At 36.0% G+C, this 24,735-nt stretch overlaps 1 protein-coding gene across 2 annotated transcripts in view; it reads right to left on the bottom strand.

Moving 5' to 3' along the window:
- Positions 1-24,735, bottom strand: part of trim67 (tripartite motif containing 67) — a 162,970-nt gene that overhangs the window by 64,572 nt on the left and 73,663 nt on the right. For both annotated transcript variants that reach the window (XM_030129112.1, XM_030129113.1), the window contains exons 2-3: positions 21,011-21,106; positions 10,423-10,545 (exon numbers count right to left, since the gene is read on the bottom strand). In XM_030129112.1, coding sequence (XP_029984972.1) covers positions 10,423-10,545; positions 21,011-21,106 — 219 coding nt within the window. The remainder of the gene's footprint in view (positions 1-10,422; positions 10,546-21,010; positions 21,107-24,735) is intronic.

Below are 24,735 nucleotides of genomic sequence, written 5' to 3'. Positions count from 1 at the left end.
ACTTCAAATTTCTGTCTTGTTTTTGGTGTAAAAATAACATTAAATTATGAAAATACTTACATTTATAAACTATCCTGTAACAATAAAATGTGAATGACCTGAACAAATATGAACAACCTGAAATGTCCAAAGAAAATCAAGCACAATTTTAACAATTTTTTGCCTGTTTCTACATATTTAGAGTCTTTGTAGATCCGATCCATAATGCACATGTATAAGTGATAAGTTGAGGCATAATCTTGGCATAACCCTAACCCTAACCCTAATGACAACTTCAAATTTTTGTCTTGTTTTTAGTGTAAAAATAACATTAAATTATGAAAATATTTACATTTATAAACTGTCCTGTAACAAATAAATGTGAATAACCTGAAATGTCTGAAGAAAATCAAGCACAATTTTAAAATTTTTTGGTCTGTTTCTAAGTATTTAGTGTCTTTGTAGATCCGATCCATAATGCACAAGTATAAGTGATATGTTGAGGCATAAGGGAGATGAACAGAATAAGAATTTTATTGCGTAGTATAACGACCTGTTTTTGCTGTGCATATGACAACAAAAAACTCTTGAACTCATAATATTGGCATAACCCTAACCCTAACCCTAATGACAACTTCAAATTTTTGTCTTGTTTTTAGTGTAAAAATAACATTAAATTATGAAAATATTTACATTTATAAACTACCCTGTAACAATAAAATGTGAATGACCTGAACAAATATGAACAACCTGCAATGTCTAAAGAAAATCAACCACAATTTTAACAATTTTTTGCCTGTTTCTAAGTATTTAGAGTCTTTGTAGATCCAAACCATAATGCACATGTATAAGTGATAAGTTGAGGCAGAATATTGGCATAACCCTAACCCTAACCCTAATGACAACTTCAAATTTCTGTCTTGTTTTTAGTGTAAAAATGACATTAAATTATGAAAATATTTACATTTACAAAGTATCCTGTAACAATAAAATGTGAAATACCTCAACAAATATGAACCTGAAATGTCGACAGAAAATCAAGCACAATTTTAACAATTTTTTGCCTGTTTCTAGGTATTTAGAGTCTTTGTAGATCCGATCCATAATGCACATGTATAAGTGATAAGCTGAGGCATAAGGGAGATGAACAGAATAAGAATTTCATTGCATAGTATAACTACCTGTTTTTGCTGTGCATATGACAATAAAAAAACTCTTGAACTCTTGAACTATTAATATTGGCATAACCCTAACCCTAACCCTAATGACAACTTCAAATTTTTGTCTTGTTTTTAGTGTAAAAATAACATTAAATTAAGAAAATATTTACATTTACAAACTATCCTGTAACTATAAAATGTGAATTACCTGAACAAATATGAACAACCTGAAATGTCTGAAGAAAATCAAGCACAATTTTAACAATTTGTTGCCTCTTTCTAAGTATTTAGTTTCTTTTTAGATCCGATCCATAATGCACATGTATAAATGTTGAGTTGAGGCAGAATATTGTTAAAATTGTACGTATTTTTCTTTTTCAGTTTTTCAGGTTATTCACATCTTTTTTGTTTGGATAGTTTATAAAAGTAAGTATTTTCATAGTTTAATGGGGGTTTTTTTGCACTAAAATAAAGACAAACATTTGGAGTTGTCATTATTTCTAGGTTATTATGCTTTTATTTTACTGGTCTGACCCACTGGAGATCAAATCGGGCTGAATGTGGACCCTGACACAAAATGAGTTGGAGACCCCTGCTCTAGTGTGTTTTATCCAAGCAGCTGTGCTTTTTTTGGCAGGTTTGTGACTATCTATCTTCATCTCCATCACATGCTGGAGGTTTTCAGAAGGGTCTTTTTATTTTTCCAGAGCTGTATATTTTACTGAAAACCCATCATGCATCTGGAATTAACTCTTTTGGCCAAACAGACACACTTTTCCTTTTTAATTCAGGTGGATAAAACCCAGCTCTTATCTCATGTAAACAACATTAAGGAGCTCCAGCATGAAGTTTCAGATTTATTTGAAGACCTTTCACTCCTGCCGAGACAAAAACCATGAGTTTCCATCAGGCCAGGTTGAAGGGTTTTTAATCAGTCCGGCCCAGATTTAAAGTTCTGACACATCTCTGAATATTTAACAGCTCTTAGTCACACTCTGAGGCTGCGTCTCAGTTCAGGTTGGAGAATTTATTTCACGCAAACTTCAAAACATTTATGGGATGGATGTAAAATAGCAACATGAATGATTTTTTACTGTGGAAAAATTACAGCAATGAGTATTTGTGGCTGTTCCTCGAATGTGAAAACCAAAGTATGGAGCTTTTAAGGGATTTAGCTCAGGCTTCGGTGAACGTTCGTAACATCTGCCACCTTTCTCGGTGCAGAAACATGATTTTAAAAGACTTTGGTTTGTGTCGGCCGGAGCTGGGAATATGAGAACAGATTAAAAGGCTTGTAAGTGATTCTGAAAAAAGGAGAGGGTAAAGCTCAAGTTCACCGTCTGAAAATATGAATCTCGACCTAAACCGGCTGCTCCCTCCGCTAACCTTCTCAAATAAAGACGACTTTTGCTTTCTTTGAACTGCGGTTACGTAACCTGCAAGTGGAGACAAACACAAGCTGTGATGAGTCCCATGATGCATTGTTGAAAGGATGAACAGGGTTTCTGGACAGTGGGAGATGTGTGAAAGTCTGCTACTCACTACAGGTTGAAATCACATTAACCCATAAACACCCAGTGCTACTTTTGTGGCAGTTCCGAAATTAATTTTTCTCTATTTACAACGTGATATCATGAATTGCGCACAGATAACACGCCGCTTTTAACTGTTATCTGTACGCATTATAAGCTTTCAGCGTGTATATTTATGCTGCGTAAAATAACACACCATTGGTGCGATTAGCAGCTAGCGCGATTAGAGGTTAGGGTTTGTGTTAGATTTAGGGGTTAGGTTTAGGGGTTGGGTTTAGGTTTAGGGGTTAGGGTTAAGTTTAGCGTAAGGTTTAGGGTTAGAGTTAGGTTTAGGGTTAGATTTGGGGTTAGGTTTAGGGGTTGGGTTTAGGTTTAGGGTTAGTTTTAGGGGTTAGGGTTAGGGGTTAGGTTTAGGGTTAGGTTTAGGGGTTGGGTTTAGGTTTAGGGGTTAGGGTTAAGTTTAGCGTTAGGTTTAGGGTTAGAGTTAGGTTTAGGGTTAGATTTAGGGTTAGGTTTAGGGGTTGGGTTTAGGTTTAGGGTTAGTTTTAGGGGTTAGGGTTAAGTTTAGCATGAGGTTTAGGGTTAAGTTTAGGGGTTAGGTTTAAGGTTAGGGTTAGATTTAGGGTTAAGTTTAGGGGTTAGGTTTAGGGTTAGGTTTATGGGTTGGGTTTTGGTTTAGGGGTTAGGGTTAAGTTTAGCGTAAGGTTTAGGGTTAAGTTTAGCATTAGGTTTAGGGTTACATTTAGGGGTTAGGGTTAGGTTTAGGGGTTGGATTTAGGTTTAGGGGTTAGGGTTAAGTTTAGTGTAAGGTTTAGGGTTAAGTTTAGCGTTAGGTTTAGGGTTAGGGTGAGGGGTTAGGGTTAGCAGTTAGCAATTAGCAATTAGCGGCTAGCGCATTGGCACGCCATCACATGGCATGAAATAACACGCAAAAGGATGAAAATGCGTACATATAGCACGCCAAATATATTAAACTGGCGTCACATACAACGTGATTTCATGAGATCTATTTAACCTTGCTGCGATTATTTATCACCATTTATTATAATATTATCCTCTTCTTCAGTGAAAATCAGGTATTTTCCGAAATATAAATTACAGATTGTTCAGATGTTCATAAAAGCTCACGTTAAAGTTGAGGGTTATTACGTCAAAATCTCAGAACACTGAGGAAATAGTGACTTTTCTTAGCAAAATATATCATTAACTGAACATAAACCAAGCATTTCAGTCCAACTCCATGGGTTTTACTGGTGAATCAACGTTGTAGAAGATGACTGTGTTTCCATGGTAACTACGGAGCCTCTGAACATCCAAATGGGTCATATCTGATGACCACAAAAAGACGATAAACTGCATTTTTCACCAATTACTTCCATGTATTGACTGGATTAGTGGATTAACGTGTATTAAACAGTTTACATCAGTGAATAGTTTTGGTCACTGGTGGATGTTTAGGTTTTTATGGGTTAATATAACAGTATTTTGAGTCCAATCATTAAAAAGTAGCTCTTCTTTGCTCCTTTTTTTTCCTCCTTTCTTCTTTTCATGGGGAGAAACTTTCCTTTTTCTCCCCATGAATAGGAAGCCTGTTTATTTCTCTTATCAGCTGCTGATAAACAGCATTTAAATGAATATGTATGAATCTCGTTGAATAATGTTTATCAGCCTTCGACCAGCAGCTCTCTGTCTCTCTTCCCGGCGTCATCACAGCCTCTAGCTCTGTGCCGTCTGGTTGAATCTCAATCCTGAGCCTCTAGATAATGACAACAGCTGTCCTTGGGGCTTCCATCCAAATAGGACCCCCCCCTCCCCCGCCGCCAGCCAGACGGTCAGTCGGTCGGCGGGCACGTTGAGCTTGGGCAGGAGGCCATGTGATACGGGCTAGACTCAGGAAACCTCCAGCGGTAAAAGTCAAATCAGGGCTCGTCGATGCAGCACAGATCATACCTAATTTTAGCCTGAGTGTTTTTTTTATTTTTTTATATGGATGTGCAGATTTAACAAATACTATCGGTATACAATTTTATTTCACCTGTGACCGCGGCTATTTATCGAGTTATATGTATTAATGTTCTTTTCTTATGATATTTTTAGAATTAACCCATAAAGACCCAGTGCTACTTTTGTGACCGTTCCCAAATTAATTTTTCTCTTTATTTAACCTTTCGTAAATGATTTATTACCATTTATTATGATATTATCCTCTGTATTTTGCTTTTTTTTTCAGTGATAATCAGGTATTTTGCTATATTTCATTGTAGATGCTCATAGAAGCTCAGATTAAAGTTGAGGGTAATTAACCCTTTCATGCATAGTGGTCACTGCAGTGGACAGTTATTCTACAGCTGTTCTCTTGTATATTCATGGGTTTTGTTGTTTTAGTTTCATATCAGTCAACATAGTGGACTCTTATGCATCCTCCCAAATACTGCAATTCATACAATGACTGTAACTTTGCTGTTCTTGATGAACCCGATCTGCAGTAATAAGTTTTAGTATAAATCAATTGCTAATTGTTTTTAGACTGTAAAACAGTTTTCTGAAACAAAAAAAATTTTTTTTTTTTTTTTGCATATCCTCCTGAGACCCAGCGATGCATTTTGTCCTCTGTAGGGGACAAAAGTTTGACAGTTTAACTTAAATGCTGTCCATTGCAAAGGACATTCCATTGAAAAAAAAAATCAATAAATAAATAAAAATGATTTTTAAAATGTATCTGAAAAAACTTGCATTATGCAGTTTCCAATAAAGACACTTTTTTTGTGTAAAAAAGCTAAAAATGTCAATTTCCTGGGTCTCAGGAGGATATTATCTTATGAAATGAGTAATAACTAGTATTTGAGTATGATAAAAATGTGAGAAAACATCAGATTAGCGGCATTAAAAAATGTTTTTTGTTTCAAAGTTTTCACACAGTTTATCATTTTCTGATGATGAGTTTTAAATACATGTTTCTTTGCTTCAAAAATTAAATGCATGGTGTCCAGCTGAGTGGACATTTTTGTAACTCCACGAAAAATGGATTCATTACAAACATTTCAATTGCATTGTTTTTTTTTCATGCCTGAAGAGGAATAAAAACACTCAAGAAAAAAATATCGACTAAGGTTCTCATAATTCATGCATGAAAGGGTTAAATGAAAAACAGAGAAAACTGAAGAAAAAGTGACTTTTTTCAGCAAATCTATTATAAGTTGAACATAAACCAAGTGTTTCCATCCACTGTCATTGATCCAACTCCATGGGTATTACTGGTGAACCAATGTTGTAGAAGATGACGGTGTTTCCACGGTAACTACGGAGCTTCTGAACATCCAAAAGGGTCATATCTGATGACCATGAAAAGACAACAAACTATATTTTACATTTTAGAACATTTTAGATAGTGGATGCTTTTGGTTGCCAGTTGCTGTTTGAGTCTCTGTGGGTTAAATTTGTGCTCAGACCAGAAAGATGATACATTTCTGAGTAACAACCAGCATCTGCCAATACACTGTTACCCATGAAGCTGGAATAAAATATTTTTATCTCTTGAAATGATTGTGACAATATTATTTATTCTTGATAGATAAATATAATCATTACATCAGGTCAGATGTGATTACTGATGTGTAGAAACAGGAGTTAAAGAAGAAATGTGTCTGGAAATGCAATCATTCCAACGTTACGGACAACAGTGTAGAATGAAACGGACTGTACATGACAATTTCAGGGAAGAAATAACTGTACATAAGTACAGATGAGGTTGATGGGAGAAAAAAGTTCTAGAATATTCCTAACAGTCACTACATCTTCCTTCATATTTCAGGTGAGTTTCTAATCAGCAAAGAAATCACGCTGAAAAGAAAAGGGAAAGTTATTCAGTTGTACCCTAAATTTGAACAAAATTCTTCCCGCATGATCTCTGTTTTGTGAAATATCTCACAAAAACAACTAGAAAACCTCAGTACTGGAATAAACTGTAGACAATCAGATAATACTGGACATGGCAGACACAAAGGCTTTAGTCTGTTAATAAGCTGAGCAGCAACGACAAGTTCGATTATTAAATTAAGTGTTAGTTTTGGTGGTTGAAGCACATACTTTATATTCTATAAATTGACAAAGTGGGTCCACCTCACCCGATGACTTAAAATAAAACTTAAATTAAACTGTGATTCTATTACCACCTTCAAATCCCAGCTTAAGACTTATTTATTCAGACAGGCAAACTCAATTCCATAATTTCACTTTTACCTACTGCCATTTTATGTACCTATGTGTTTTATATATGTATATATGTAATTTTAATTGTGTTTTATTTATTTTTAACAACTTTGTACAGTGACCTTGAGTGTCCTGAAAGGCGCCTATAACTAAAATGTATCTCTCTATCCCATACTAAATTAAAAAGGGATTGGGTTTCCTGGTGTGTTCACACATACCGCGACATGTTTGTTTTAAAACTCTTCTTCTTCGCTTGTTGTAACGTCCGTCAACATCTGGTTTTTTTTTTATTATTCACATGACTCTAGTTGCGGAAAAAGGTCTTTCCATTGCAGTTTTGCGTGATATACCAATTGTGCTACACCTGAAAAACCACCTCTTGCCAGTGCAAAAACTTGAATTAAAAAACAAGGGTTTTTGGCAAAATTGTCATTTTTCCATTAGGTAAATTTTTATTTGCAAGTTATTTTGACGCAATTTGAGGGTCAATGGAAACCACCATGTACAATTGGAAATGTGTTCAGAAAAATAAGTGCAATTTCGGCAATATCATGTCGCATCTTATTAATAACACAACATAGAGATCATAGAGATCTCTTTTTTTTTTTTTAATCTGTTTATTTCTTTGTATTTTATGGATTGTTTGTTTTTTCTTGTTTTACAGTGTCCTTGGGTGTCTTGAAAGGCACTTATAAATAAATTATTATTATTATTATTATTATTATTATTATTATTATTATTATTATTATTATTAAAATATCCAAATAATGCATCTGCAATAGCAAGGGTTAACCCTTTAAGCACCAAAGTGGCAATATTACGACAAGTAACATAACTGACTGGAACAGACCATAGCTCCAGACAGAGCAGGAGTGTCCAAACCCAGTCCTCGAGGGCCGGTTTCCTGCATGTTTTAGATATTTCCCTCTTCCATCCACACCTGGTTCAATTAATGATCAGCTCATCATCAAGCTCTGCAGAAGCCTGATAACGATGTAATGACTTCCAGGTGTGATGGAAGAGGGAAATATCTTATCTCGCTTAAATAAATGTTACGGGGAAAAAAAAAAAGAAAAGATTTTAGAACCTAAAAAAAACAAACAACACAGTGTACTCTTCACACTAAGCACTGTCACTAGCATTAGCCTGATAGCAGAAGGAATAAAACAACTGGCATATCACAACCCGGAGTTTCTAAAAAGCTTTGTTTTCTCTTACAGTGACCGAAAACACAGTTTGCAAATGGATGAGAGGGCAAAACCCTTAAAATACCCATATTATTCTGCATCACACACATAAAGCATATCCAGATAATCGTCTTTCCGATCTCAAACCTACACACGCAACAAGATTTGGAAGCGGTGGTGAATCACACACACGACAGGATCTTATTAAGATTATGACACCTGACGGAGCAGCCACAACACTTGATATGATATCACGGGTGTTAGATTCGACCTTAACCCGTGTCTTTCTCCATCTCCTAGCTCTGAGGTCAAGCTGCAGGTCATGGTGTTCTGAACTGCATCTGGATCTGCAGAGGATTTGTACAGCCCACGATCTACAGACATACAGTCGAGGAAAAAATTATTAGACCAATCTTGTTTTCTTCAATTTCTTGTTCATTTTAATGCCTGGTCCAACTAAAGGTCCATTTGTAATGATAACAACAAAAATAGCTCATAGTAGTTTAATTTCAGAGCTGGTATCTATCCATTAGACATTCCATGTTTTCTTTTCTGTCTGTTTTAGTCACATGATACACACAGGAGTTAGGACTGGATTGCATAACCATGGTTTTTGATGGCTTTTGATGGACCGTATAAGACACTATTGACTTCAAAACAGGAAGATGACCAATATATAAAACATAAACTCATCCCAATAACAATTACATCAAACAAGGTCATTTTAGTTTGGGGTTCAGAGTTGTTTGTCTGAATTTCCATGCCTTCCCCAACTATATATTTCATTTTCAAATATCCAACTCAACATATCCCTATAAGGTATCCAAAACAAATCAAGCTTTTTCCATTGAATTTTCTCAAACATAACAGTTCTGATATCATGATATAAAGGACAATAAAACAGAAAATGACACCAGTGACACAAGTGTTTTGTGTCACTGTACTGTGAACTTCAGTTCTTCCATCAATATCTATGGCACTGTACTGACAAAAACAGTGCTTTTAGACATTCCATGTTTTCTTTTCTGTCTGTTTTAGTCACATGATACACACAGGAGTTAGGACTGGATTGCATAACCATGGTTTTTGATGGCTTTTGATGGTCTAATAATTTTTTCCACGACTGTATTTAACCCCAAACAACAAACTGTGACTGATAATGCATTCAGCAGTCAAAATGATGATGGGACTGTGATTATATCAAGTAAACACTGAACCAGCCTCACTGTACCAACTATCATTAGTGGCTTTTCCATTGGACATATGAGAAGTCATTCTATAAACATGGTGACAAACGTAACTATGGTGTTGATTATATATATGATTATGATTATATATTCATTATTATTATACATTGTCCCTCTATCCCATACTAAATTAAAAAGGGATTGGGTTTCCTGGTGTGTTCACACATACCGCGACATGTTTGTTTTAAAACTCTTCTTCGCTTGTTGTAACATCCGTCAACATCTGTTTTGTTTTTTTTTTTTTTGTTTTTTTTTCACATGACTCTAGTTGCGGAAAAAGGTCTTTCCATTGCAGTTTTGCGTGATATACCAATTGCGTACACCTGAAAAACCACCTCTTGCCAGTGCAAAAACTTGAATTAAAAAACAAGGGTTTTTGGCAAAATTGTCATTTTTCCATTAGGTCAATTTTTATTTGCAAATTATTTTGACGCAATTTGAGGGTCAATGGAAACCACCATGTACAATCGGAAATGTAGTCAGAAAAATAAGTGCAATTTCAGCAATATCTTGTTGCACCTTATTAATAACACAACACAGAGATCATAGAGATCATTATTTTTTTAATCTGTTTATTTCTTTGTATTTTATGGATTGTTTGTTTTATCTTGTTGTGCAGTGTCCTTGGGTGTCTTGAAGGGCGCTTATAAATAAAATGTATTATTACTATTATTATTATTATTATTATTATTATAGTGGGTCTATAGTTACACAGAATATTTAGTAACAAACAGAACAGTGCTAAAATTGCACTTTTTTATTTTTTTAATTTCAGGTTGTTCATTTTTGTTCAGGTTATTCACATTTTATTGTGAGAAATTTATTATTTTCAAAATGTAATTTCACTTTTTTCACATTAAACAAAAGGAGAAAATCTGGAGTTGTGATTATTTATAAGTTATTATACTATTATTTTACTCCTGATCACATCAGGCCACTGAACTAAAACGAGCTCAATATCCTTGATGTTTAATGTTGGCGTCATTTTTTTGCACAAATTCATCTTGCAGACCGGATTAGACTGTTTCGGGGCCGATTTTGGCCTGCAAGCCGTATGTTTGACAGCCCTGGTTGGACAGATTTGTTTCCACAGACGAAGCAGACCCACCTTCAGTTTGTACTCCTTCTCTTTGGTGACTTTGGTGAGCAGTTTGGCTTTCTGCCTGGTCAGCGCTTCGATCAGAGAGTCGCACTGTGCTACGAGACAGGCCTCGAACTCCACTCCACTCTCCTATAACAGCAAAAACACACAACAGGGACAAACGTCACTGAAAACTGGAGCATAAAGTAAACCCATACTGGGCCACTGTATTTATGCAACTCCTAGTTAAAGTTATCATCATTACGGCTGAAGGTTACAATTCAACTGTGGGCCTAAAATAGATCTGATGGTGTTTTACGGCTCATTTTCTGGCAGCTCAGAGCTGTTTTGTGCTTGTGTTACTGATATGTTAATTTTTGAGTCAGATCTCGTGCTATTTTTGTTTCCGCCACGCACACACTTTTACACAGTGTTAATTATTTCAATAGACTGCAGACGTTTACGCTCTGTTGATACAAACACCATGCGCTCCACTGTTTTTCTCTCAAAATGCAAATAAGATGATTCTATTACCCAAATAATATGGGAGTCGAAGTGGCTGGGGTTTGCAGTATGTGCATAACGCAGCTGAATGATAAAGACGACTCTGTGGTATTTCAGGTAAGGGTTTTTTCTTTGTCCTGGTCTGAAATGAAAATCTGTATTTATGACATAAAAACTTCTCAATATGAAATCACTAGATCTTGTTATGGTGTGACAAAAAATTTCAAACATGAAAATGAATTGTCACAATATGAACATAAAATATCAGATAACATCAAAATATGTTGCTGTGATAGAGTCATATCTAAGGGTAACACATTTATAGACAGATGCTGCACGTCCATGTTTCTACAGCAGCTTAAATATAAATTTCCACTTCATTTTTGTGCATTTTACAGAAGGGCCCATCTAGTGTTTAGATGTATTTACTATCTCCTGTGTTAAATGTGGAACAAAGCTAACGAAGCTTCACTAAAAACCACAACTGAACTGAAGGCCACTACAAATGTTAGAGACAAAGAAATGGATTTTAAAAAACCAAGCCATTTCTTTTAAGCGGAGATGGCACATGGTCGAAGACTATTTGTATAATTAAACTTTTTGGGTTGTTGACGAGGATTGCTCTTATAAGTCCTGACATGAGGTGTTTTGTATTTATATAGATGTGTGCATATGTATACAAATATATGAATATTTCGATATTTGGCAATGTATCAAAAGATGTAGTATAATATTTGTAACAATAATAATACTATGTGGAGTAATTTATTTATTTTTTTATTTGTCTTGTCTCAGATGTTTTGTTCTGTTTTATATTGTGCAAAAATCTTAATAAAAAGTTCAAAAACAAAAAAAAAAAACAAGCCATTGACTCTTCCCTTTTAACTGTATTCTACACCTTGAGCGTATAGCGTTCTTAGCTAACCGGCCAAATAGGCTAATGTCGCTGTTATTAGCAATTTCTTCAAACATCTTCTCTGATGAAAGTACTGGTGGGATTTATTTCAAATTTTATCTATAGTTTCCTTGGGACAATGTTAACAAAGTTTGTTCACAGCTTTGAGAAATTTAGATTTTTGACAAATTGTTGAAATATTAAAACTTGGCCTTTACTTATAATGGTCCATATTTTAATGGTTTATAACATGGAACTGGTTACAAATATCAATATAGTTACTGAGCACTGATAGGAAGTCATATATGGCCTTTCATTTGTGTTCACAATGACTGACCTTGAGTGACCTTGAAGGGTCAAACTGAAGGTCATCACTGTCTACATTTAAATAATCTTCTCTGAAACTACTGGTCGGGTTAATTTCTACCGTAATTTCTGGTCTATAAGCCACTACTTTTTTCAGACGCTGTGAACCTGCAGCTCAAACAATGATGCGGCTAGTTTATGTTTCACAGGCTAACAATCGATCCGGGTGTCGAAGAAGGAAATAGAGCTGCTGCACGTAAGCTTAGCATCAATGAATCCATGGTGAGACGTTGGAGACGGCAGCGTGAAGCGTGGGTGTGGCTTATGGTCAGGTGAGGCTGATAGTCAGGAAAGTACGATCATTTTTTATGTAGCTTCCTTATGACAATGTCTACAAAGTTTACTGACAAACTTAGATTTTTGACGAATTTTTAAAATATTAAAAATGTGCCTTTACTTATAGTGATTCATATTTTGATGGTTTATAACATGGAAATGGTTAGCGATACCAGTACACAGTAAAATCGCCAGTGTTTATATAACACTTAAACAGTTAATTTTAACACTACCTCAGTGAACATATGGTCCCTATTTACAAAGTGTAAAATTTACACTGAACAGAGTTACATTTCCAGAGTCAACTTTACTCTAGTAAGAGTTAATATTTTACATTACACTACACTAATTAGTGTCAATCAAGTTTTACACTGTGTGAGAAGTAACACCCATAGTGTTATTCACATTCAACACTGAAGAGTTAAGTGTTAAGAAATAAATTTTCCAGTGTTAAACCTACTTAACACTACATGTTGATAAATAAATTACTCCAAAGAGTGTTGATTTCTAACTGCTTCCTACCGGTGTTACATGTGGTGTACTATAGTCCCAGTGTCTGCAGGGGCCAAAAAAGATGCAATTATTTCTGTTCCCAATTTATTCTAAGTAAAAATGAAATATTGCAATTAAAAGTAAACATAAAATGACATGTAAAATGAAAGCTGCCGACCTGATATCAGGTTTTCCATTTGAAATTCAGTATTTGAAAACGCGTACCCAACATTGACAACGACGACGTAACTATATTCTTGCACACAGAATCTGCTTGGATGAAATAACAAAAGCAAAAGTTTTACACAAACTTATAAACGCAGTTTTTCGATGCAAGGAAGATGGCGATGCCAGAGTCCAACTTCTCACTCAGTTTGAGCACGGAGGTAGGTGGGCAGGGCTTTTCAGAGTCATTATTTTTTAACACTGAAAGGTATCTTGCTCTTATCGGTGTTGAATTAACTTTGAGAGAGTCAATTTACTTTAACACTGAATATATGACACTGAGAGAGTAAAACCTCTGTAAACTCCAATTATTTGCACCGACACTGGAAGTTATCAGGTTAAATTTTACTCTGTCCATTGTTGGAATAACTCAGAAAGAATTAAAATACTTTGACACTGCATTTTTTACACTGGCAAATTTCACTGATCCCTGATAGAAGTCATATATGGACTTTGATTGAATTAGTTGAGTTCTCCTCCAGTCAAAGTACCACCCACTTCTTTTTTTTTTTTTCCCCAACTATATTTATTGAACATTTTCAATGAATACGACAGACATATCAATTCATAACAGTCAATGCACAATCAAGAATGACATATCTGACTGTCAACACCCCATCCCTTCCCACCCACCCAACCCACAGGCCAAAAAAAAAAAAAAAAAAAAAAAAATCCATCAATAAATAAGAAATAAGGAAAAACATAAAAGAAAATCAAAAACAGAAACCCTAAATAATGATAAAAGAACTCAAATCATAAAAGTAAAAAGTTAGTATAGTACACAGGAATAAGAGAAGAAAGGAAAAGACTACACATAATTACTCATTCCCTCTTCTCCTCTCCTTACCCCTCTTTCTCAATGATGTTTAATCATCTATATTCTGAGGAAAATTTAAAGAATTGAAATACTGTAAAAATGGATCCCAAGTGGTATGAAATAATTTAATTGAGCCTCTAAGAGAAAATCTCAACTTTTCAACCTTAAGATTGTAAAGCACTTCACGAACCCACCGGACATGTGAAGGGGGATGGGAGACCTTCCAATTTAGTAGAATCAACCTTTGGGCTAAGAGTGTGGTAAATGCCATAGCCCGCTTCAGCGCTTTTGGTAGATTTGAAGCAGGAGAAACACCAAAAATTGTAGAGATAGGATTAGGAGCAACAAAAAAAACCATATGCTTCAGTTAGTGTGTTAAATATTTTTGCCCAAAATGGTCCCAAGTTAGGACATGCCCAGAACAAATGTGAATGATCGGCAGGAGAGAGATGGCATCGGCCACATTCGTCACTTACAGAAGGATAAATCTTGGCTAATCGTGAGTTAGTGTAGTGAATCTTGTGAATGACCTTGCATTGAATTAATCTATGCCTAGCACAAATTGAAGACAAGTGAACAAGGGTCAGTGCGGAGTTCCACTGTTGCTCTGTAATTGAAATGCTAAGACTCTCTTCCCATCCAGTTTTAAGTGCATCTGAAAGTGAAAAGTACCGCCCACTTCTATTGGGAGATTGATCTCCTGCATCCAGACCACAGGACTCGAACACAGAACAGAACCTGGCAACCTCACAAATTCAACTTTTTATTGATTTCTGCTAGAACATGACACTAAGATACAGGGAGAATGATTGTATTTTTCTAAAAAAATTGGTTTGATATTGCATAACGGCGCAAGTAAAGATGACTTTCAGTTTTTCATCTGCAGACGGTTCAATCATCTCCACCTGCAGGTCCATGCATAGTCAGCTTTGCAGTCAATAAGAGAAGAATCCACTAGGGGGTTTTATCAGAGCATGAGTCCATAGGCTGAGGAGATGAGGTCTTAGATAGCGGCGATTTTCAATCAAGCTTCCGCCGCTGAGGGAAACGGTTCAGATCTTTAAGAGGATGAGCGCTGGATATTCTCTCTATGTGCTCATCATTCCCACACATCTTTTTCCCTTTATCCATCTAACTCTTTGGCTGCTTTCTAGCTCTCAGACAGAGCGTAGTAGAGCTAAGAGGCTCTTTTTTTTACACTAATTCAATCCTCTACATTGGAAATAAGACTCTTAATACTTGCTAGTAATACTGAAGATATGACTGTGCGGACGGTGTGTGAATCCGGTGTATGACTGGCAGATGCTGTGGGCGAGATCAGCTGCACCGAAATGCTTTCCAGAGGGAACACACACTCATACACACTCACCACACATTTGGCTGATATGTGTGAGGTTTAGAGCCAAAAATAAAGTAGTGATTCAGTGGATTTACCTTCCTGCAGCACAGTGAGGAGTCTGGATGTTTCTCTTGTTTATTTGGATGTTATTTTAATCCACACCGAGTTTGAGTTCAGGGAAATTCAGTAGTCCACAAACTCATATAAAATACAGGGTGTCCACTAAGTCTCTTTACACTTTAAAACAGAGGTGTCAAACATGCGGCCCGGGGGCCAAATCCGGTCCACCTAAGGGTTCAGTCTGGCTCCTGGGATGAATCTATGAAATGCAAAAATTACACTGAAGATATTAATCATTTAGTTTAGGTTCCACATACAGACCAATTTAATCTCAAGTGGGTCACATCAGTAAAATACTATCATAATAACTAGGGATGCACCGATACCACTTTTTTCCAGACCGAGTACGAGTACTTACATTTGAGTACTTGTCAATACCGAGTACCAATACGAGTACTTAATAATCCCATTCCAGTTGTTAGTTCCTTTTGTAAATGTGCTTTATTGTCGTTGTCATTAGTCTGACTGGAACAAAGTGCTGCTACTGACATTTAATGTGTTGGAATGAGCGTTTCTCAATTAATCCACTAGAGGGTGCCGCTCTGAATTAACCATACTGGACAAATACCACGAAGAAGAGTTAAGTTTTATGAGAAGAAGAAAGTCAGTAATAACAAACATGGAGACGACAGAGGCAACACTAATGTGATACTAATATTGCAGTATTTTCACTGCTAAGGTTTAAAAGTTTAGCTTCAACAGGAAGAGAAAAGAGAAATGAGCCAGAAGTTTTGTTTTCACTTCTGTTGGCGGCGGTCCACACCGCTCTGTACTCCCGCTGGTATTCTCATTCTGTTTACGCATCCGTGAGCACCTGGAAAACGGATGGAATGTACGCAGAGGACGGACAGAACGCTGCGTCTGTATCTGTCCGTGTCTGTAACGTTACTTGCAGTCAGCGTTACTTTTATCACCGTCATTTATTTTGAAAAATCTCCACACTCTTCACACTCCACACACATTATTCCTCCTCCTCGTACCTGCTGCACTGAACTGGGAATGTCACACGGCCGTAAGTGGTATCGGTGCATTTGTATCGGATGTCTTTTATGAGTACAAGTACGAGTACACACACTGAGTATCGGAACCGATGCTGATACTCGTATCAGTATCGGTGCATCCCTAAAGAATTCCATTTAAAAAAGCTAAATATCACTGCTTTAAGGATATTGTGTATTGAACAAAGATACAGGACATCAACGACTGAAGGAAAAGATCACTGTTGCCACTGACACCATTGATGAGGCTATGATACTGCCAACATGGAAACAAATCCAGAACAAGTCCAGTACTGGATGTGCTTCATGCAACTAATGGGGTCCATATAGAGGTGTATTAAATGAGGAAAAAAAAAAAACTTCAACATGTACTTTTTATTTTGTAATCATTTCCACAAATTTGTCTATTCATTTGCTTTTGTAATAAATGTGTTAAATTGGAAAGAGACTTTACGGACACCCTGTACAAAAATAGAATAGGACTATATGACGAACTTCATGAAAATGAAACAGAAATAATGTGAAAACCTCTGTACATGTCAGACAAAGACGACAGTTCTGTGACAGTCTGAAACCACCAGACATGTAGAGACCCTGAGAAAATCTCATCACAAACATGAGATTTGGAAATCTCACATTGACTGTCTGCAACTTCTGAAACTGCTACTTTCATAACTGGCATGTCTGGTTTGAGACGTGTCCCAGTTCTTTACTATGTGCATTTTTTATACACCATAATCTTTAGAGGGGATTCTGTTTTGATTGCAGTTGGTGGATAATAAGTCAACTCAATTTATCATTTAGACTAAAATCCTCAGGCGCTATCAGATATCCATGAAACAGACTTTAGAATGATTCAGTCTTTTTCCAATAAAAGATAAATGTTTGTAAAGATTTGATGTATTTTGCAGATTCAGCGACGTTCATAATTAATTTCTGAGCCGTGAGTGGAGTTTAGAGCTCCTTAGAGCATCCAATGTGGTGTGAAAAATCCACTGTACTTATATTGGTTTTCATGAGCTGAACATAACAGAAAGGTGAAGGAAACTAGTTGTATTATTACTGAAGGCCATTATGTTGCTGGCTAGACTACCAAAGCTACAGCCACATGAACATTTTTGCAAAATTTCACAGATACTACTCCCATCATTTTATCACATGGCTACAAAGTTGAAGCTACAGTTGGATGTGACTGTGGCAAGTTAATGTAGACAGTATTAACCCTTTCATGCATAGTGGTCACTACAGTGGACAGCTGTTCAAAGGTGTTCGCTTATATATTCATGGATTTGGTTGTTTTAGTTCCATATCAGCCAGCACAGTGGACACTTATGCATCATCCCATAAGCTGCAATTCATACCATTACTGTAACTTTGCTGTTCAAGATAAACCTGATCTGCAGTAACATGTTTGAGTGTAAAAAATTGTGACTTGTTAGAAAAAAAGTTCCATTATTTATTTATTTATTTATTTATTTGTATATTATATCCATGCAGGTATGTTAAAATGTGAGAAAACATCAGATTATCAGTATTTATTTCATAGTTTTCTTACAGTATATCAGTAAATACGTATTTCTTTGCTTCTAACATTAAATGCATGGTGTCCGGCTGAGTGGACATTTTGGTAACTCCATGAAAAATAGGATCATAAAAAAATCAATTTACATAGTTTTTTTGTTTAGTTTTTTTTTTGGGGGGGGGGTTGTTTTTCATGCCTAAATGTCTAGAATAAAATCTTGATTAAGGCTCTCATAATTCATGCATGAAAGGGTTAAATGACAAAAAATACAACCAGTGACCCTGTATCTCACCGGCATGTTCTGTCAAGAATCAATAACAAGTTGAATTTGTGAGGTTGTCAGGTTCTGTCACTATGTTAGCGTCCTGTGGTCTTGATTTAGAAGTGGGTGGTACTTTCACTGGAGGAGAACTCAACTATTTCAATCAAAGTCCATGTATAAGTCCATATATGACTTCCTATCAGTGCTCAATAGTAACTATGTTGATATCTCTAACGATTTCCATTTAATAAGCAATCAAAATATGGACCATTGTAAGTAAAGTCAAATTTATGATATTTAAAAAATTCATTAAAATTCAAATATTTAAATTTGTCAAAATTGTGAACAAACTTTGTAGAACTTGTCCCACGGAATCTCCATAATTTTTTTTTAAAATGAACTCAACCAGTAATTTTGTCAGAGAAGGTGTTTGAAGAAATTGTTAGCAAAGATGACAACAGTGACAAAGACGAAGACGCACACATCGGCCAGTGAGTGAACAAGGGTGGGTCGAGAGCCGGAGGGAGTCATATAACGTAACATGACCCCTTTAAGACAGGATTTAAATTTGAGATGTGCGATACTGTGCTTTTTTTCATTCATTCATTCATTCATTCATTACACTGGTCAACAACAAATTTATTGTTTCAGTTTTTTGAGCTGATTTAGGATCATTTTGGTGTGCTGAATCCAAAAATAACATTAATTTTGCTCAATCAGGTCAACTTTCTGAACTATGCTACATATTGGCTTTTTAACATTTTTGCTTACATTTATGGGGATTTTCACATCATATGATACAAAATTCTTTCATATTTCTTGCAATAAACGAGTTCTGAAGATTTTACTTTTGCCAATTTATGATTAATGGTTTTTTTAATATTACAGGTGAGTGAAATGGCTTCGACTAGAAGATCTTGCAAAAATAAGCCTGACATATTCTGCTACATCTGCGCTGAATACACCATTGTACCTAACAGGAATCACGTCACAAGTTTCATAAAGTGTGCTTACCAATCTTATTTTGGTATTAATTATTATATTTTGTGAGAAGATCAAATTTTTCAAAATCAAATTAGCAGAAAAACCTGACCTGATTGAGAAAAACAGATGTTATTTTTGGATTTAGCGGTGCAAAAGGGTCCTAATTCAGTTGAAAAAACCTAGACAACTTGCAAAAAACATTTTTTTGTAACCCAGTGTTATCTGAACCCGCTTTATCCTCACTAGGGTCATGGGGGTCACTTGGAGCCTATCCCAGCTACACAGGAGCGAAGGCGGGGTACACCCTGGACATTTCACCAGTTCATCACAGACTGAACATATAGAGACAAACAATCACTCTCACATTCACACCTATGGGCAATTTAGGTTAACCAATTAACCTATTAGTGCATGTCTTTGGATGGTGGGAGGAAGCCGGAGTACTCGGAGAGAACCCACGCAGACACGGGGAGAACATGCAAACTCCACACAGAGGTCCCACCCCCCGTCGACTGGTGTTGGAATCAAACCCAGGACCTTCTTGCTGTGAGGCACGAGTGCTAACCACTGCACCACCGTGTCGCCCTCTGTGCGACAAAAAAAAAAAAAAAAAAAAACTGTGCTTTTTTTTTTTTTTTTTTTACAAAAATGACAACTTGTCTTCTGCAAAGATGTACTACTTGGGTTAAACGACTACAACATTAGTGGCTTTTCCGCTGGACATCTGTGCAAAATTTTACCGATAATTACTAAATGTTGAAAAAACAGAAGTGCGTGACGTCGGTTTTTCCCTTAAATTACAGATGAGATGATTTGTTTTTTTACTATCACGAGATAATATGAGAAGTCATTCCATAAACATGTCGACAAATGTAAACATGGTGTTGATTTACAGATTACACTGGTCTACAAGGAAAATGCTTCCAGAATAAAAGTAATGAAATTTTACCACGAGAGTCACTGATAAAGAAAAATCAAGTCAAAAATGCTGGTTGGCTGAACTTTCCAAGATACAGCCTTGGGTCAAAATGTGAAATTCAAGAATTAAGGAGAGAATGGGTTTGACTCAAAAGGAATATTTGTCTCAGAGCTACAAGATCTACTTCAAAACACTGTCTGCACATTAGAATACATTCACTTTACAGGTTCTATTTAGTAGAAGATTTATAAAACTATTATATAAAGGTACATAAACCAATATATATGTGTAATAACACTTAATCATATACCTTGAAAACATGAGCAAACCGGCACTTTTGTCATTTATTTTCCAATTAATCTTATTAAAATACGTAACATTTAGCACATTTAATGTCTGAAGCAAATCATTTCTAAAAAATTGTAGACCAGTGTTATATATTACCCCTCTATCTCGTACTGAATTAAAATATGATTCAGTTTCCTGGTGTGTCATACTGCACCATGTTTCTTTTAAAACTCTTCTTCTTTGCTTGTTGTAACATCCGTCAACATCCGTTTATTTTTATTCATGTGACTCTAGTTGTGGAAATAGGTCTTTTCATTACAGTTTTGTGTGATATACCATTTGCGCTACGCCTGAAAAACCACCTCTTTGCCAGCGCAAAAACTTTTAATCAAAAAATGAGAGTTTGGGTGAAATTGTTTTTCCATTAGATACATTTTTATGCGCAAGTTATATTCACACAATTCAAGGGTCAATTGGAAAAGCAACTACTGTCATATCCAATCCAACTTTATTTATAAAGCACTTTAAAACAACCACAGTGGACCAAAGTGCCGTAATGAAAACTAAGAGCACAATAAAAAATTAATAAAATAAAAAACTTGACTTGCCTGTATCTGCTGAAGCATGTTCTTCAGTTGAACCAGGAACTCCTTGGCATCTTTAGCTTTGTCCGAAACACCGTTCAGGGCCTGGGAGAGCTGGCACTGCAGAGAAAAACACACAAATCTATTCATATTGGACATCCCACATACCACAGAGATGTAAATTGGGGACAAAACTAGATAACAATCTTAGTAAAACTCAATTTCCATAAAGTAAGCTGATTTATTGCTATCCTACAGTTAAGGAATACATCTATAAAAAAAAATATCTATATCCTTTAGTTTTGGACCAATTTATTTTGATGTGTGGGTTAAATTACATGTCAAGAAGAGTGGGGAAAAAAGGCAGAAAAGCACCATCCTAAAGCCAACTACAGCTATATCCCAAAATGCACCAGTGGGTTCGTATATCTGATGAAGTCACACATCACTGAACGCGGACAACTCCAGAACCATATACGACACATATACAGGATATATGAGGCTGAATGGAAGCCCGTCTTCACACCAGTACAACCAGTGATAAACGGAGGCTTTAAGGCTTTTCCTGGTTATGTAATCATTTACCCAGCAGACCTTTCTCCTTGGCTGCTCAGATTACGCCTGATCCTCCCTTAAACCAAATTCTCCAGGACCCCAGACTCTGCATTGTCTTTATTAATTAGGATTAACCTCCTAATCTAGATCAGATCACAATCTAGATCTAGATTAGGAGGCAAAACATCCACGTGGAGTTGGAAAACGCTGCTTCGTGTTTGGCGTCTTCTACAAAGAAACAATACTGAAAGATTAGAAAAAAGGAAAGGAAAATAAGTAGAAAAAAGTGATATACGAGATTAGTTTTATCTGGTTTGATTACGGTGTTTACACGCAGATCTGTGTATCATTCGTTCCACAAATGACTTATTTCATTATTCATGTAACAGATAAATTTGGTGCCTTCTTGAGCCCCAAACCCACAAATATGACCAGAATAAATAATCACCAAAGATGATTGTCTTTATTGTATTGCATTGTCTTTATTTATTTCGAACATGCAAAATAAATAAATAAATAAATAAATAAATAAATAAATAAAACATTCAAATGGACAGAATCTATCTCCAAGCACATAAAAGTCTGAATTTTGCATGGTCGAAAAGGAGTAGGAAGAAGTATAAACTTATTTAATCCTACCCCTCAGTGCTTTTACACCTTTATCACTAACTTGATACAAGAGTCAAACAATAAATGATATGATGATAGAATTATAATTACACATGGGTGAGATATAGGGATGGGAATCGTAGCTTCCCAGTAGCTAGATTCTTTGGAATCGTTTGCCTGCCTGCTTAACAATTCTGCTTATCGATTCTGCCTACACTGCACATGCGCAATGACGTCCCGCGCATGCTGCATTGTTTTGGTCAGAACGTAGCCAACATGGAGTTGAGGCAGAAACGGCCTAAACAGACGACACCAGGTCCACTGGAACACTGTCAAAGCTTCCATGTCTTCTAAAGGGTGGAATCCCTCCAATCTGCTCAAACATTTGTCCACAGCATGTGATTCATTTACAGGAATGTCACGTATTTGATTCGCTCCTTAGCGACGCTTGTGAATGTAGCGGCAGAGTGAATGCCGGGCCGGTTCTGGTTCCGGTGTGGGCAACAAACGTCGTAACTCCTCAAATACAAGTTTCCGAAGGTAAGAAGGGAAAGGAAATGAGGTGCACAACAACGGGAGACGAGCCAAGTCGAACCGGTTCTACGTAATAGAAATGCGGCAAAAGAGGAATTAGTAAAGAGTCTGTAGTTTCACTTTCACTGTACGCCCCCCCCCAAAACCAGGCCCGGCGTCATCTGTTATTATTTGTACATACTGTATATGTTACATTTTCTGTGCAGATAGAAATATAACAGACAGTTAATGCAAACACATCCGTTTGTACTCTTTTATTCCCTCACCCAATGAGAATCGATAAGCAAAATCATTAATGGAATAGTTAAATTCTTAACGATTCCCATCCCTAGTGAGATATTTCCTGTTTGGGGGGTCCCACAGTTCCTTTGCTATGAAATTTTCAGCATTACACACTTAATTTCATGAATTCTGGTGAATATTTATCAACCTACGTGTTCTTTTCTATGTCAGATATTAGTGGAAATGGTTTTATTAATGTAAAAAAAGGAGTCACAATTGATATGTTAGATCAATTGTGTGCCTTCTTGAGCCCCAAACCCACAAATATAACCAGAATAAGTCCAAAGCTCCAAAGATGGTAAGAAGATAATTACACTTGGATGAGATATTTCCTGTTTAGTGGGTCCCACAGTTCCTTTGACATGAAATTTTCAGCATTACACACTTAATTTCCTGCATTCTGGTGAATATTTATGAACCAGAGTGTCCTTTCCTACATTAGTTTATACTGGAAATGGTTTTATTAATGTAAAAAAGCAACTCACGCTTATCATGTATAACCAGAATAAGTAAGAAGCACTGAAGATGATAAAATGATAATTATACTTGGATGAGATATTTCCTGTTTGGGGGGGTCCCACAGTTCCTTTACCATGAAATTTTAAGCATTACACATTTAATTTCCTGAATTCTGGTGAACATTTATGAACCAATGTGTCCTTCTCTATGTCAGATATTAGTGGAAATGGTTTTATTCATGTAAAAAAAGGAGTCACAATTGATATGTTAGATCAGTTGTGTGGCTTCTTGAGCCCCAAACCCACAAATATAACCAGAATAAATAATAAGTACCAAAGATAACAAGATAATTACACTCAGATGAGATATTTCCTGTTTAGTGGGTTCCACAGGTCCTTTACCATGAAATTTTAAGCATTGCAACCTTAATTTCCTGAATTCTGGTGAATATTTATGAACCAGTGTGTCCTTTCCTACATCAGGTTATAGTGGAAATGGTTTTATTAATGTAAAAAAGGGACTCAGGCTTGACATATTCGATAAATGTGGTGCCTTCTTGAGCCCCAAACCCACAAATATAACCAGAATAAATAATAAGTACCAAAGATAACAAGATAATTACAGTCAGATGAGATATTTCCTGTTTAGGGGGTCTACAGTTCCTTTACCATGAAATTTTCAGCATTACACACTCAATTTCCGGAATTCTGGTGAATATTTATGAACCAACGTGTCCTTTCTTACATCAGTTTATATTGGAAATGGTTTTATTAATGTAAAAAAGGGACTCAGGCTTGACATATTAGATAAATGTGGTGCCTTCTTGAGCCCCAAACCCACAAATATAACCAGAATAAGTAAGAAGCACCGAAGATGATAAAATGATAATTATACTTGGATGAGATATTTACTGTTTGGGGGGTCTACAGTTCCTTTGCTATGAAATTTTAAGCATTACACACTTAATTTCCAGAATTCTGGTGAATATTTATGAACCAATGTGTCCTTTCCTACATTAGTTTATAGTGGAAATGTTTTTATTAATGTAAAAAAGGGACTCACACTTGACATAACACAGAAATTTGGTGCCTTCCTAAGACCCAAACCCACAAATATGACCAGAATAAGTGAGAAGCACCAAAGATGATGAAAGAATAATTACACTTGGATGAGATATTTCCTGTTTGGGGGTTCCCGCAGTTACTTTGCCATGAAATTTTCAGCATTACACAGTTAATTTCCTGAATTCTGGTGAATATTTATGAACCACTGTGTTCTTTTCTATGTCAGGAAATGGTTTTATTAATGTA

The sequence above is a fragment of the Sphaeramia orbicularis genome, chromosome 24 (assembly GCF_902148855.1).
Source record: "Sphaeramia orbicularis chromosome 24, fSphaOr1.1, whole genome shotgun sequence".
NCBI classification, from domain to species: domain Eukaryota; kingdom Metazoa; phylum Chordata; class Actinopteri; order Kurtiformes; family Apogonidae; genus Sphaeramia; species Sphaeramia orbicularis.
Note: the sequence above shows the minus strand (reverse complement) of the source record. Positions and strands in the feature narration are given on the sequence as shown.